The sequence below is a fragment of the Schistocerca nitens genome, chromosome 12 (genome assembly GCF_023898315.1).
Source record: "Schistocerca nitens isolate TAMUIC-IGC-003100 chromosome 12, iqSchNite1.1, whole genome shotgun sequence".
Taxonomy (NCBI): Eukaryota; Metazoa; Arthropoda; class Insecta; order Orthoptera; family Acrididae; genus Schistocerca; species Schistocerca nitens.
In genome coordinates this window covers 9,494,947-9,510,057 of record NC_064625.1, presented here as the reverse complement: position 1 = coordinate 9,510,057, position 15,111 = coordinate 9,494,947, and the positions used below count along the sequence as shown (strand labels likewise).

The 15,111-nt window shown below is 43.9% G+C and overlaps 1 protein-coding gene across 1 annotated transcript in view; it reads left to right on the top strand.

Annotated features, from left to right (window-relative positions):
- The window catches only part of LOC126215310 (histone-lysine N-methyltransferase 2D-like), a 459,193-nt gene that overhangs the window by 42,075 nt on the left and 402,007 nt on the right, over window positions 1-15,111 (top strand). The window contains exons 9-10 of the mRNA XM_049941991.1: window positions 1,590-1,780; window positions 13,518-13,666. Coding sequence (XP_049797948.1) covers window positions 1,590-1,780; window positions 13,518-13,666 — 340 coding nt within the window. The remainder of the gene's footprint in view (window positions 1-1,589; window positions 1,781-13,517; window positions 13,667-15,111) is intronic.

Sequence of the window (15,111 nt, the reverse complement as noted above, 5' to 3'; positions counted from 1 at the left end):
GAATCAAGACAAAGTTGTTGTTCTTTTTTTACTGATCACATGATTTTAAAAATGGAAGATATGGTGGGAGACTGATTTCCAGCACGGCCTCGTGTCTACGTGCGTTGGAAGGTGACATTTGGAAGAACTGAACCTTGAACCTCCGTGGAAGATGCATTTTCTCCTGTAGTTACCTACAAATATAGTTACACGACATTGCTTAAGGTGCTCAAACAGTATTCTAAAAGAAAAGTGTCTGGGGAAAATTTCACGATTTGTGTTTCTCGACAGTTGTACAGTAATAGATGAAAGAAAGGTTTGGACAGCCACGGGTTTTTGTGCAATACTAGGCAGTTGTGAGCCTGTGCTAGAGAAACAGTGTGAATCTAGTCACCAGATTGCTCGATCTGCGATACAGAGTATTAAGTGCAGGTTAAAGTGTGACAAAGTGCCAGATTACAAATACAAATAGCACAATCTTAGGATAATTATCTGTCACATACCACTTCTTTCACCTCTGGTAGTTTTGTGGATGCGTAAAATTCCAAGTTGCAGCACGTTTCGGAATCCCTGTTAAACTGTCAGCCCCCATATAAATGACTCGATAAGTTTGTTCAGAGGTCGGTGGAAGGCAACAGCGTACTGTTTCCGACAGGTCTCTGCCTAGTGAAGCACTGTGGTGTCGAAAACAATCTTTGGATTGTTGATTGCTTTACTTTCAACATTAAAGTCACTCAAATGGCGTGGCAATTTTTCTCGAAGACCTGGAAGTCTCAGGGATTTATGTTTTCCCAGGAAAAATCATGGAAATCTCAGGGAATTCTGCATTTTTACCATAGCATTAAAATTAATTTTTATTGAGTTTTATAAATTACAAGTTTTAAAATACTAAATATTTCAAAGTATGTTAATTACACGAATATTATTCCATATAAATTGTTGATGTTTAAAAACAGCAGTTAAACTATTCCTTATGGCTGAGATGAAAGAAAAGTAGTAATTGTGTTTGTGCTACCCCCTCCCCACCAACACAGTCACCTCAGATTCTCAGGGTGCGCCCCCTCCCCCCCTCAAGATTGAGTAGCCACCCTGCTCAGAGTATTGTCCATAATTAGGGGTGGGTGACCCGAAACACTCAAAAATATTACTTGACAAAGAGAGCTGTGGACCTGGCCTCAGTGACACGTGCGCCTGGGTACAGTGGCAGTGTGTGCCATTAGCTCACAGAAAGTGTATTCCCCGATTAGTGGGCAGCTCGACCGTCGAGGTCTCTCGACACTTCTCGATCGAGTGAACGAGAAAATAGCGAAACTGTCAGCGGGGAAGCGTCGTCAGATGCCTGCAGAATTGCCCTCCTGACTGAAGAGAGGTCAGACACACGGTACTGTCGTTAGTAGAATTTGAGTACTTACTGAAAGGAGGAGAGCTACGTTTTTAGAAATAATTGTGGAAGAGTAAATTTTCTGTGCTAAGTTTTATTGTTTATTTGGCATTTGCGAAAATTTGTCGTGTGCGATTTGCAATTTTTTGTGCCTGTTACCTCAAGTAGGTACCGAGTCAATTGCTACTCTCACTCGTGTTTAACGTGTAACGTTTTGCTCCCCCGACAGTGCTGCCGCGTGTGCTCGGACTGCGGGTCACGCACGCCGGGTGCCGGCCACTCGTCGCGCTGGCACGCCCACTACACGGTGTGCGACTCCTGCTACCAGCAGCGCAACAAAGGCTTCTGTTGCCCACTGTGCCGACGCGCATACCGCGCGGCAGCCTACCGTGGGATGGTGCCGTGCAGTCTCTGCAGAAAGTGAGCCACAATATTATTATTATTATTATTATTATTATTATCATCATCATCATCATCATGATCATGATTATCACCACCACCTTCGTCATCATCATTGTCCTCAGAAGAAGAAGAAGAAGAAGAAGAAGAAGAAGGTCACATGCTTTGCACTACTTATATTGTAATTGCGATTCTTGAGTTTCTCCCATCGTATTTGATAATCAAAATATCCACGGGTGTACTGCCGGTCTACAGTGTCCAACTGGCACAATATTTCGGCGATCATACATGTCGCCATCATCAGGTGAACTGACGGACTGAGCTCCTGTGAACGTGCCGGCACGGAGATCCGTACGCTATGGCTGCTCAGAGGGAACTGGGTTCGGTTGCGGCGGCGGCTGATTTAAATACCCTCCACCCGCAGCGCGCTCACTCCGCCGTCCGCGCCCCGGGCCACGGTCGCGCCGTGGAACACATTGCGACGGCATCTGAAGTGACGTCGGTGTGATGGCTCTGTCCGCCGTGGTCGTCACAACTATATGTTTGCTCGATTTACTCTTAATTAACCCAATCGCAGGTTCCCGAGCCTTGCTAAGATTATAGCCACAGTCACGGTTTATGAGGTTGTCATTGGTGCGAATTTCGATGGCCTCTCTAACAACGCTGTCCCAGTATCTCGACGTCTGTACCAGAATCCTCATGCGTTCATACTCCATAGCGTGATTTTCCGACAAACAATGTTCAGCGACCGCCGACTTGCTCGGATACATCAGTCGAGTGTGCCTCTGGTGTTCACGGCATCGATCCTCGATGGTACGCATCGTCTGACCAATATACGACTTGCCACATTGACACGGAATCTGGTACACGCCGGCCTTCCTCAAACCGATGTCATATTTGGTGCTCCCCACCAGTGCACGAGTTTTATTCGGAGGACAAAACACAGTTCGGACCTAGTGTTTCTTCAAAATGCGGGCGATTTTCCTCGAGAGTGCACCTGTATATGGAATAAACGCAGTGCCTCCCTCCTCCCTCGTGATTTGATTATATTGTAATTAATTAAAAAGAAATAACTCTCCAAAAGGTTAAGCACTTTACAATTATGGCTCTGAGTCGAGTCGTCCAATAATTATACTACTCTTATTGTCACGATCTATATTGTGGGCCAGTCGTGAGCACTTCTGACTGGGATCTGGTGGTGTTCCTCGGATTTCACGTGTCTCTATATTCGTAAAGTGGCTCGTTCCTCTAAGTCTGCAGTGGATCTAGTTTAACTGTAGTGAAATAGCCGTCCGTATGCAGCCTCCCGCCTGACTGGCACAGATGCCAGCCGGGCTGCAGAGTCTGTCAGCTGGTGTCGGTTGTAGGCAGCCAGTTGTCAGTCCGCTGCTCTCGTGTAGGGAGAGGTCCTTTTTGTCGGCACATGCCGATTTATACCACACTGGGTTAACGTACTCAGAAGCGCAGAAATACATCGTTAAAGCTGACATTTTCACAGTTGACAGTTTTCCTCTCTGAGCTGTGCCAATATCGAGGACGTGGAACGTCTCATTCCATGAATGACACATTACACCTCAATGTGACAACTTTTTCGTTAAAATTTTTTTAAATAGGACCTATTCTTCTTGTTTGTAAGTCAGATTCCCATCTTGTCAGGTAATTTTACTTTCGTTGTGAAGTATCCTCGAGTGCCACTGGGGCTATACTTTGCTGCACAGAAAAGAGCACGACATCTTCTAGAAAGCGGAACTGTGGGGAAATGTGCAGAGGGTAGTCTTCACAATCGGAGGTAAGATTAATACGAGGTTTCTACTCTCTACATCTTTTGTGTGTTTGCGATTGTTATTTTTAAAGGGAGTGTCGGCAATAGATCGCTCTCTCTTCGCCGGTAACTGCTCCTTACTAGTTAAAGTCACACAACAATCTTTATTCGATAGAACTGCAGCGGTAATGGCTGAAACCTGTTATCACCTGTTATTGGCTAATGCTCATCAATTTGTCATAAGAGTTACTTGATAATCCAATTTTGTTCTGAATTTTTAATTTTGCCTACATATAAAAGTATCCACCCAGTTTATTCGTACCATTTTACGTAAAGAACTGACACATTTTTTCATTCGCCCAGCACAGATGGAGGCGCAGATGGGACTGTGACACACACAAAATATTGTCACGTAGAAGAAGGTGTAAGTAGATGAATGACGAACACTAACTTCACTTAACAAAAGTGTATTCAGCACTTGCACATACAAGAGCGCAGAGCGAACTGCCTCCGGCCAGAACACATACGGTATATATACAGTTACAGAACATTCCAGTACAATGATTCTTGACATTTGTGGATACTTCTAGAATGTACTCGAACTGAATGTAGAAATTAAAATCTTACAGTTCAGGTGAGTTTTGAACTCACGACCCTCCGTGCAACAGTTTAGTATCATAACCACTACACCACGGTGAATGTGCTACTCAGCTTCTTCTCCCTGTTTAAGAGAACAGCATCTCGGTGTTACGTCCTGGTCCGGGAACGAGTCATCGGTCCTGCATACTCCGACTCCCGATGACTGATGCTCGCCCTGGCCTTTTGCCTCTACGCTCTTTGTCACCTTTCCGCCTGTTGCCTGTCGCTGGAGCTTCGGATTTACCCTGGGTGGCAGGATCCTTGTAGGGCTTCATTCAAAGGACGTGGACCTTACCTCTGATCTTTCGTCGTCTCGCGTCGGGGTCGAAATCTTCGACATCGTAAGTAACATCAGACAACTGTGTTACAGCTTATAAGGTCCAAAGTAGCACCTGAGGAGCTTCTCTGAGAGACCGACCTTCTGAAGATGAGTGAAGATTCAGACGAGGTCACCAGGCTGGTAGACAACAGGGCAGTGGCTCGCGTCATACCTTCGGCAATCGTTTTCTTGAGCCTGCAGCGTGCAGAGTCGAGCTGACTGAAGAGCCTCCTCAGTTCTGGTGAACACCTGGCCCGTGTAGTCGTCGTCCACATCATCGGGATGTAACGGAAACACAGTGTCCGTCGTCGTAGTCGCCTCACGCCCGTGCACCAGGAAAAATGGCGTACATCCTGTGGTGTCTTGTTTGGCAGTGTTGTAGGCAAACGTCATGAAAGGTAGCACCTTATCCCAGTTGTTCTGCTCGACATTGACGAACATTGATAGCATATTGGCCAAGGTCTTATTAAGGCGATAGTTTGCAGATGGTAGGCAGTCGTCAGGTGATGAGTACTGTTGCACTGATGGCTTATCTCTGTGACAAGATTCGATCGAAAAACTTTCCCTCGATTCGTAATTAATGACCTTGGGGCACCGTGTTTTAATACAATGTCTTCCACGATGAATTTGGCTTCCTCGGATGCTTCGGCTGTTTTCACGGCTTTTGTAATGGCATAGTGTGTCAGATAATCAGTGCAAACAATAATCCATATATTGCCACTAGCAGACGTTGGAAATTGTGCGAAGAGGTCATTCCCAACACGCTGGAAAGGCGTTTCTGCTGGTGGAATTGGTACGAGTCGGCCAAGTGGTTTCTGAGGAACTGCCTTTCTCCTCTGGCACTCTCTACAGTGTGACACATAGTGACGGACACTCCTAAATAAACCTGGCCAGAAAAATCTCTTGCGGATCCTATCATGTATTTCTTAATAAATCCTAAATATCTGGCCTCAGGTGTGTCATGGAATTTCTGTAGAACATCTAAGTGCATGTGTTTAGGAATCACTGGTAGCCACCTCTTTCCAAACGGATCAAAGTTTTTCTTGCAAAGTAATCCATTAACTACCTTAAATTGTCCTTTCACATCCTCTTGACTGATTTAAGGCAACCATAATTTGAGATATCTTGGCGTCATTCTTCTGCTCAGCAGAGAGATCCTGGAGTGCAGCGAGACAGTCACTATCTTCATCACTGTCTTGATGGTCTTGCACAGGGTTTCTTGAGAGACAGTCGGCATCTTGGTGTTTTCTATCACTTTTGTACACTATGGTAATGTCATATTCTTGAAGAAGTAGTGCCCACCTGGCGAGTCGCCCTGTTGGATCCTTAAGACCTGTCAACCAAACAAGTGAATGGTGGTCTGTAACAACTGTGAATGGCCTTCCATAGAGGTACTGTCGAAATTTGCACATGGCCCAGATCACAGCTTGACATTCTCTTTCTGTAGTCGAGTAGTTTCTCTCGGCTTTTGTAAATGTCCTAGAAGCATAAGCATTAACCTTCTCTTTTCCATCCAAAATTTGCACCAGAACAGCCCCGATCCCATACCCACTGGCATCTGTGTGTAGTTCTGTAGGTGCTCTCTCATCGTACAGACCAAGTACAGGGTCAGTCGTCAGAGCTTTTCGCAGCACATCGAAAGAGCACCACCCCAGATAAATTTAGCATCGACTTTTAACAACTCTTGGAGCGGCCAGGCTTTGATGCAAAAGTCTTTGATAAAATGACTGTAATAAGAACGTAATCCGAGGAAGCTTCTCAGATCTCTAATACTTTTAGGAATAGGAAATTCCATTATAGATCTCACCTTTTGTGGGTCTGGCCACACACCTTCGTTTGACACAAGTGTCCGAGTATTTTGATTTCTTTTGCTCCAAAGAGACACTTTCTTGGATTAAGTTTCAGTCTGCCTTGTTGGAGATGTTTAAGAACGGCCCTCAGTCTTTTTACGTGTTTATCAAATGTCTCTGAGAACGCTATAATGTCATCTAAATATTAAAGACACATAGTCCACTTCAGGTGACTTAACATGATTGTCCATCATCTGTTCAAAAGTTGCTGGTGCATTACACAAACCAAACGGCATTACCTTAAACTCATACAGGCTCTCTGGGCTGATGAATGCAGTTTTCTCACGATCAGCTCTCGTCTACTTCAATTTGCCAGTGTCTCGAGTGCAGACCCAGGCGAAGTTACGTTCCTACAATGCTGCATGAGGAACCTGTTTGGGCACCAAGGAAGACTGACATCTGGAGGACCCAGGATAACAAACCAGTATATTTCCATTGAGGACGACCGGGACATGTGGTGCACTATTGTCGAGAAAGGCGATGGATATTTGATGTTGCCCGCGCCAGAAGACAGCAGACCGATCTTAGCCGACACCAACTCTGGGATGACGAAGATGAACAAGAAGATGTTGGTGCAGGACGAAGTAGGTCACCATCGCCACAAGCTAGCTGCTGGAGAGGACGCTCCCCCAACATGCCGATCGAGGTCTCCGTCACCGTTTAAAAGCTCGAGCTGATCACCTAGCCGTCGCAACCTGGAAAACTAAAGGAGGTGAGATCGGCCAAAACGAAAAATCCTACGCCGTCGAACACTATAAAAATGATAGGAAACTATGTCGATATCTTCAAGGATGGCCGACCAGCCCGAACTCTTGTGGACTCTGGAGCCTCATATTCAGTCATTTCGGAGAAGTACCGTCACCCGGTGCAGAAAACTGTATTTGTCGACAACAGAACGTCTCTGCTGAATGTGGCTAATGGGAAATATGTAAAACCTGCAGGAAGATGTGTCATTTGTGTGGGTATAAGTGGCCATACACAGCCCTTAGAATTCATCATCTTACAAGAGTGTAGTCATGACGTCATTTTCGGATGGGACTTTGAAAGCTTCTCAAGCAATTATAGATTGTGATCACTTGAAGATTATGCTACACGAGATGAGATACCGTGGACAGGAAGATGCGCATCCGAGTGTGTGGAGACTGTGTGTGCTGGACGAAGTGATCATTCCTGCAGTCTGCGCTAGAAAGGTAACTGGCACGTGTCATGCCGTGCAACCCGTGGACCGTGACTGTGCTGCTCAGCTTCTTCTGCAACAATGTGGACACAGCCTTCTAGGGGAAGCATATTCAAAACTACACACTGCAAAAAAATAAAATAAAAGCCCTCTTGCTACATTTACAGACATTAAAATAATATAACTAGCTTTGTTATGGACATCAAATAAAGGAAAATCTAGGGTTTAATAATGACAATATTATGTAAAGGATAGAGTGCTAATCACCATATAGTGCTGAGTCGCAGACAGGCACAACAAAAAGACTACTAAACACTAAAGCTTAGGCCTTCTTCTGGACACACACACACACACACACACACACACACACACACACACACAGTCTCTGGCTGCTGGGGCCAGACTCTTAAGCTGCATTTGCATGAATGTGTACATATATATTGTCTATTTCAGAACAAGGTCTAAGTTCATGTTTTAGTAATCTTTTTGTTGTACCTGTCTGAAACTCAACATGTACCTTACAGGTATATTAGGTGCGACAAAAGTGGAAAGAGGCAGCTTGGCCTGTGTTATTGAACAACTATTTTTTGTGTCACATTGGTGCGCGAAGTTTTTTGGCTTCGAATTATACTCGATGCCAGTACGAAATTTTATAAAAATTGATTGCCTGTGCAACAGTGGGCAAGCAACTCGGAAGAATATATGTGTGGAGGAGGTAGGGACAGGGAAACAGTCCTCCCCCCTATCTCTCTTCTGCCCTGCAACAGCCCAGGGATGGGATCATGGGTCATCTAAAAAATACTGCGTTACCAGTGTTCTTGATTGTCAGCCTTGTTGTGTCATTGTTAACTGATTATGGCCTCAGTTTCTTCTGTTTTTTATTTACAACTGCGGTGCTAAAGAGGAAAACTGTAGTGAAATGTGAATGTACGTATCAGAACCACATTAAAAGCAACAAATGGGTAAGAAAACCCTTCTATTGGCTATGTTTTAACCGAATAAAATGAAATGTGCATTGTAAAGAAAAAAAAAAAAAAGATTACGCAATGCTCTGAAGAAGCGAGACAATGTAATATATTTACATCGGCCAGACCTCTTCGTGATAATCACAGCTACAATTTTCCTGTTGTTGCGTCATGAAAATGTTTCTAAATCAGTGCGCACTATCCCATGTAGACCACATTGCTGGAGTCACAGTCACATACGTGTTACGTGCATTCTTCTCAGCCGCAGACAGTACAGCTGTGTTCCCGCACCGTGCCGAAAGGCAAATACGGTAGGTCTATTGCGAAGACCGACAGAAAACTACACTTAGAAGTATTTTGTTCAGAGCAGAAATATTTTGCTCAGAGCAGAAATAAATGCAGACATTTGGGCAGTACAAATTTAGTAGCTACACAGACTTTCAGAATCTGTCTTACTCGTTTTGTCAGATCTCGTACAAAATATTTTACGGTGGAGTGCAAGAACCCTTCTGTAGTAAACTGGACTGAGCTGATTTATTCTGACGAAACTTGCCAGAGCGTGAGTACACGGTTAGACACATACTGATATGCTGTGACGACTAATTCCTATTGGAAGCGGTCTCATTTATTTTCTGTCGTACTTTGTGCCCAGCAAGTTTGTAGTTATTCATCTTTTATCTTTTCTGTTGTAAACAGCTAAAACTTTTAAAACACTAAAAGAGCAAATGTACGTTTAAGTATGATAAAAAAATTAAAAAATTGCGGAAACAATAAACTTTTCTGTAGATTTCATTAGATAATAATGATACGTGCCTGTTGTAAGTTATTTTCATTGTTCTGATATTGCTGAATTTTTAGTTTTCAAGAATTGTGAAATAAAAACATGTTTATAAAAATATATTACTAAATAGTTTGATGTCTGTAATCATAAATGAAACTTCTGTGTATAGGGTATTACATCATAGTATTTAAGCTCAGCCTTCACTAATTAATTTTTTTTTTGTGTTCTCTTGCAACTGTCCTGTGCAGCAGGAGTACCTGCTACGTACTGAGCATTATCAATTTGCAGAAAACTACCAAATGTTGATAGGTGCTTTGTATTTCATTGCAACTACAAAATGTTACAGGGTGTACAACTTTGCGTCTGCCATTTGGCGACAGCAGTAAGTAGCGGTTGAAAGAAACAGATCGCAGACATCAGGCAGTTAGCTTGGACCTCAGTCAACATAACCTCATTGAAACATTAGTCGATTTTTGTTTGCATCATAAAGTTGTTCTCGATTGAAAATGTCAGTTTCCGAGCCTAATTCTCGTCATTTGTGGGAGTTGTTACTGTTCTGTTTCACCTTGAAGAAAACAGCAGCTGAGTCTCATCGAATGCTTTTAAGTATGTAGGGTAAGGACACTATTAGTGAAAGAACGTGTCACGAGTGGTTTCAACGCTTCAAGAACGGTGATTTTAACGTCGTAGACTAGCGTAGTGGTGGTGGAAGAGAGAATGTTTTCGAAGATGCAGAGTGAAGACTCGCGTCAAACTCGAGAAGATTATTGAAAACGTCTCAAGGCTGTGGGCATGATTCAGAAAGAAGGAACTTGGGTCACGTGTGAGCTGTAAGCGAGAGACGTTGAACGGTGTTTGTGTGTTTGTGAACAGTTGCTTCAGAGGCAAAAACAGAAGTGATTTCTGCATCACATTGTGACCGGGGACGAAAAATGGGTTCGTTACGATAACCGTGAATGCAAAAAATTATGGGGATATCCCGGCCATGCTTCCATGTCAACAGCCAGACCGAATATTCACAGCTCCAAGATCGTGCTCTGCATTTGGTGGGACCAGCTTGGCGTCGTGTACTATGAGGTGTTAAAACCAAGTGAAACAATCACAGGAGCTCATTATCAAGCGCAGTTAATACGTTTGAGCAGAGCATTAAAAGACAAACGGCCGCAATACAGCTAGAGGCACGATAAAGTGATTTTGCAGCTCGACAACGCTCGACTCCACATTGCAAAAGAGGTGAAAACGTACTTCGAACCGTTAAAATGAGAAGCCCTACCCAACCCACCATATTCTGCAGACATTGCTCCCTCTGAGTATCACCTTTTTAGATCAATGGCACTTGGCCTGACTGACCAGCACTTCTGATCTTATGAAGAAGCCACAAATTGGATCGATTCATGGATCGCTTCAAAATGTGAACCATTTTTTTGACGCGGGATTAGTACACTGCGCAAAAGATGGGAGAAAGTAGGGGCCAGCAATGGAAAATACTTTGAATGATACATGTGTAACCAATTTGTTTCATTAAAGCCTCAAATGTTGGTGGGGGAAAAATGGTGGAAGCAAGGTTGTATACCTTGTAGTTGAACCACATGCATAGTTGGGAGTTTCTTTAAAATAATAAATTGAACACAGAAATTGAAAATTTATTTTGCCAAAATAATCAAGTCCTTAGTACCCACATATTATTGCTTCTTCTTCCTGATCTTCTTCTTCTTGATTTCTAAGGAACTGAAAAGATCCTCTGCCAATCTGACATGTTGCCCTAAGTACTTCTGTTTTAATTTCATTCGGCCATGTACTGTGGGCCTCCCCCTTTGATCTTTTACCAAATGACTTCTCCCCAAATATTCTTAAAACCACTTGATTCGTTTTCATTCTCATCAAGTGCTGTACTCATCAAAGTCTTTTGAAATTTAGAAAAAGAATTGATTCTGTTTACAAATGTCGACAAAATAATAACAGTGTATCGCACAGATAAGTGTATCGCACAGTCAACAGAAAGAAAAGATGTTTTTAATTACAAATTTAAGGTCATAAGGGATAAGAATGGCAGTATGATTATTCGACAAAGCAAAATTTTACCAACGAATGAGGAATATGTTAACCATCTACTGAATTGTTCTGATCCAGAATCACCAATTACAAACTCCAATAATGACCAAATTCCAGAATCCTGGTATGGTGAGGTAGTGGGAAGACAGACACCTAAAAAAGGGCAAGGCTGAGATACTGAAGTATGGAGGATAAACACTGCATAGATGTTTGTTTCACCTGATACAGGTAATCTGGAAAACTAAGACTATACTAACAGAATGGAAAGAATGACTTAATAGTCATGGCATGAGAGAGAGAGAGAGAGAGAGAGAGAGAGAGAGAGAGAGAGAGAGAGAGAGAGAGAGAGAGACTTCAGAAACTCCAGGGGAATATAGTCAGTAGTCAGTTAACACAGTCTGTAAAATTATGATTGAGGATTTTTAAACTGTAATGGCTCTCGCTTTGCCGGGCTCGGCTTAACAAGCACGGGCCAAAGGCTTCGGGGCTCGTGGCAGCTGAGCTGCGAAATGAGAACACTAATGGGGCGTGTGTGAAGACAAGCTGGAGGGGGTGCCTTCTGTGCTTGCCCCTCCAGCCATCAATTTTCCTTTCAATAATCGATACCTTAGTCAGTTACTTTTCAGTGCTCATTATGCAGTATAATTCACTATGTACAGTACAGGGCTAAGTGAGAAAGTAGCAAGGCTACAAACCCAAATGTTTACGATTCGGTCCTTGATGGGTCTGACGAGTTTTTCAAACACTTATCATTTGCTTCAAATCTGGCAGTGATTTGTACACTGGACAGCCAAAACATTATGACCACTGCCCACTGTGAGGTCGTATGCTGCCCGGTGGTATTGCGGGCTCGTGACGTGCTACAAAAAGGTCCTAAGTGCAGCAGAGACAGATGAGGGATCACTCTAGTGAATATATGGGCTACTATGGAGAAATCCACTGAGCTAAGCGACTTTGTCAAAGGACAGGTTATTGTTACGCAGAGCCTACGAACGAGTGTATCGAACACGGTGAAGCTGGTCGAATGTTCACAGAAAGAGGTAGGGGGACAGAGAAAGTATGACTAGGTGGTAAGGGGTCGGATGTCCACGACTCTTCACAGAACGTTGGGTTTGGAGGCTTATCTGTTCTGTAAAGTATGCTAGGTGGTGGTGTGTGGCATCTCTGTCGAAAGAGCGCAATGCCGATGCACACGAGTGTTTTGGAGCACACCGTTCATTGTACATTGTCGAACGTGGAGCTCTGCATCAGACACCCCTACACGTTCACGTGTTGGCCCAGCGACTTCATCGATTACTATTGCAGTGGGCACGGGACCGTCGGGATTCGACTGTCGATCGACGGAAACCTGTCGGCTGTTTGGGTGAATCACATTTTTGCTATACTAGGTCATTTGTCGTCTCCTCAAATGCCACCGTTGAGGAAACGGCAGCTCGAAATGTGCAGTGCGCTGGTGAAATCAGTATTATGCTACGGGAAACATTCTGATTTGTTTGCACGGGACCTGTGGTAGTAATTGAAGACACACTGACACCTGCAAACTACGGTGGTGTCATCTTTCAGCACTGTAATTGTCCTCGTCTCGGAGCCAGAACCGTGTTACGGTTTTTTGAGGAGCATTATAGTGGACTCACGTCGATGTCCCGGTGACCAAATTCATCCGATGTAAATCCTGCGGTACCCATCGGGGTTACTATTGCGTATTCAAATCGGCGGCCCGTTACTTGTGGGACTCAGATGACCTGTGTGCAGACATCTAATGCCACAAACCTACCAACAAACTGTTGTATCCATTATACACAGAATCCGTGATGTATTTTGTTTCAAAGACAGGAAAAACAGCTATTAAACAGGTAGTCGTAGTGATTTGGGCCGTCAGAGTATATGTGAAAAATGCCAACTTACACTGTAGTTTGGGCTTGACATTACAGTTTACAGCCTGTTTATGACTGATTGATAGACTCAGGTTGGAGGAAGGTGAGGATGTATCACTGTGCCCAGGAAGGCTCTATGAATTTCAGACTCAGAATTGCTTTAGTTCAGCCTTATACTAAGTAATGAGAAAATTAAAAATAGAGAAATATGATTTTCAGGCCATTTTAGGTGTGTTCTGCTATATCCTTAATAGAAGTAATAAACTGAGTAGTTAGCTACAAAATAAGTGACACGTCACATTGCCCTCTAGGCTCAGAACAGTACATTTATGCTCGCAGGTTTGTGCACGGAACGTGTGACGCTGAGGCTGACCTCGTAACGTACCAGCAGAGGAAAGAGAGCCAGCCGGACTACGAGTACGTCTGCCCCATCTGCAAGAGCCTTACTCAGCCTGGCCGCACCCTGCTGCCCAAAGCTCGCAAAGACAGTAAGTAATCCCCAGTCTCGAACGTAATGCACATCTCGAGTTCCTGCATAATGTTTATTTGGAAGGTCTGTGAGCCCCGACAAAATTATATTCCCAAATACACAACTTTATGGTTATTTCATTATTTGATTCAGAGGTGCAAGTCTGAGGCTTCTGTTTGTGTCAGGTTATTTTGCTGCTACATTACCAACAAGAATGTTGCATTTCATTTGTTTATATTATGTTAACAGATCAATAAAAATATGGAGGAGGATCAGAAAGTAGTGCACAATAATTTTTTTCTCCTCCGGTATTGCAGCGGGAATGTTGAAATTTAACGACGATACAGTTCAAAGTTTGCACTTCGGAAGGTATTTTTTTCGTGTGCAGCTCTAGTGAGAGAAGCCTGAACTGAGAAACAAACGTGGTGCCATGTTACCATCTGCAGCTCGTGAAGAGCACTGATCTGTAGTTCGATATTTGTGGGCTATAGTGTATAAACTGAGTAAAACTCACAGGGACGTGTATGAGGGTGACTGTGTGGACTCTAGTAATGTCTCCAGGTGAGGTGCACTCTTCCGAATGGTCTGTGTTAATCTTAGTGATTCGTCAAGCTCCTGGCAGCTGGTAACAGCTGTAACACTGCAGAATGTCGGAGTCACCGAGGCAGCGATTTCCGACGACCGGCACGTGCAGCTGTGAACCTTACCGCAACAGTTCGACATTACCTACGGTGCGGTGAACGGTACTGTTCGTGAGAAGTCGAAATTTCATAAAGTTAGTGCTCCCCCGACAACAACAGAGGCCGACAAATGATGGCAAGATCCGATCACTCGACACATTACGCCACAGGAGAGCACAACTTTCTGAAAGGAATCGTCACTCGTGACGAGTCGTGGTCGTACTGCTACACATCCGAAACTGGGTAGTCCTTTGTGGAGTCTAAACGTGCCGGTTCCCCGGTACAAAAAAAATTCAAAGTGATCCAGTGTGCTAGGAAAGTGCTCGTGACAGTGTTCTGGGATATGCACGGTGTGTTATTGGTGGACTTTCCTGATCGTGGGATCACTTTGAATGCTGCAGCTTACATTAAAACTTCAGTTAAGATGAAATGTGTCCTGTTCCTCGTGACAAGTGCCACAACATTAATGCTGACAGTGTCAGACTTCTTCGTGACAATGCTCACCCCCACTTCGCTGCTCCTGTTCGTGAGAAAGTCGGCAGATTTGGGCGGGAGGTGCTCCAGCATCCACCGTACACTGTCTGACTGTCATCTGTTTGGTCCCGTGAAGATATTCCTGCCCGGCCAATGCTTTATGACAGTTGAGGAAGTGAAATTGACAGTCTGCAGATGGCTGTACTGTGACCAGACTTCTACAAACAGGATGTATTGAAACTGGTACCACGGTGGGAGAAATGTGTTGAGAATGTTGGTGACTATGTAGAAAAGTAGATAAAAGATGAAA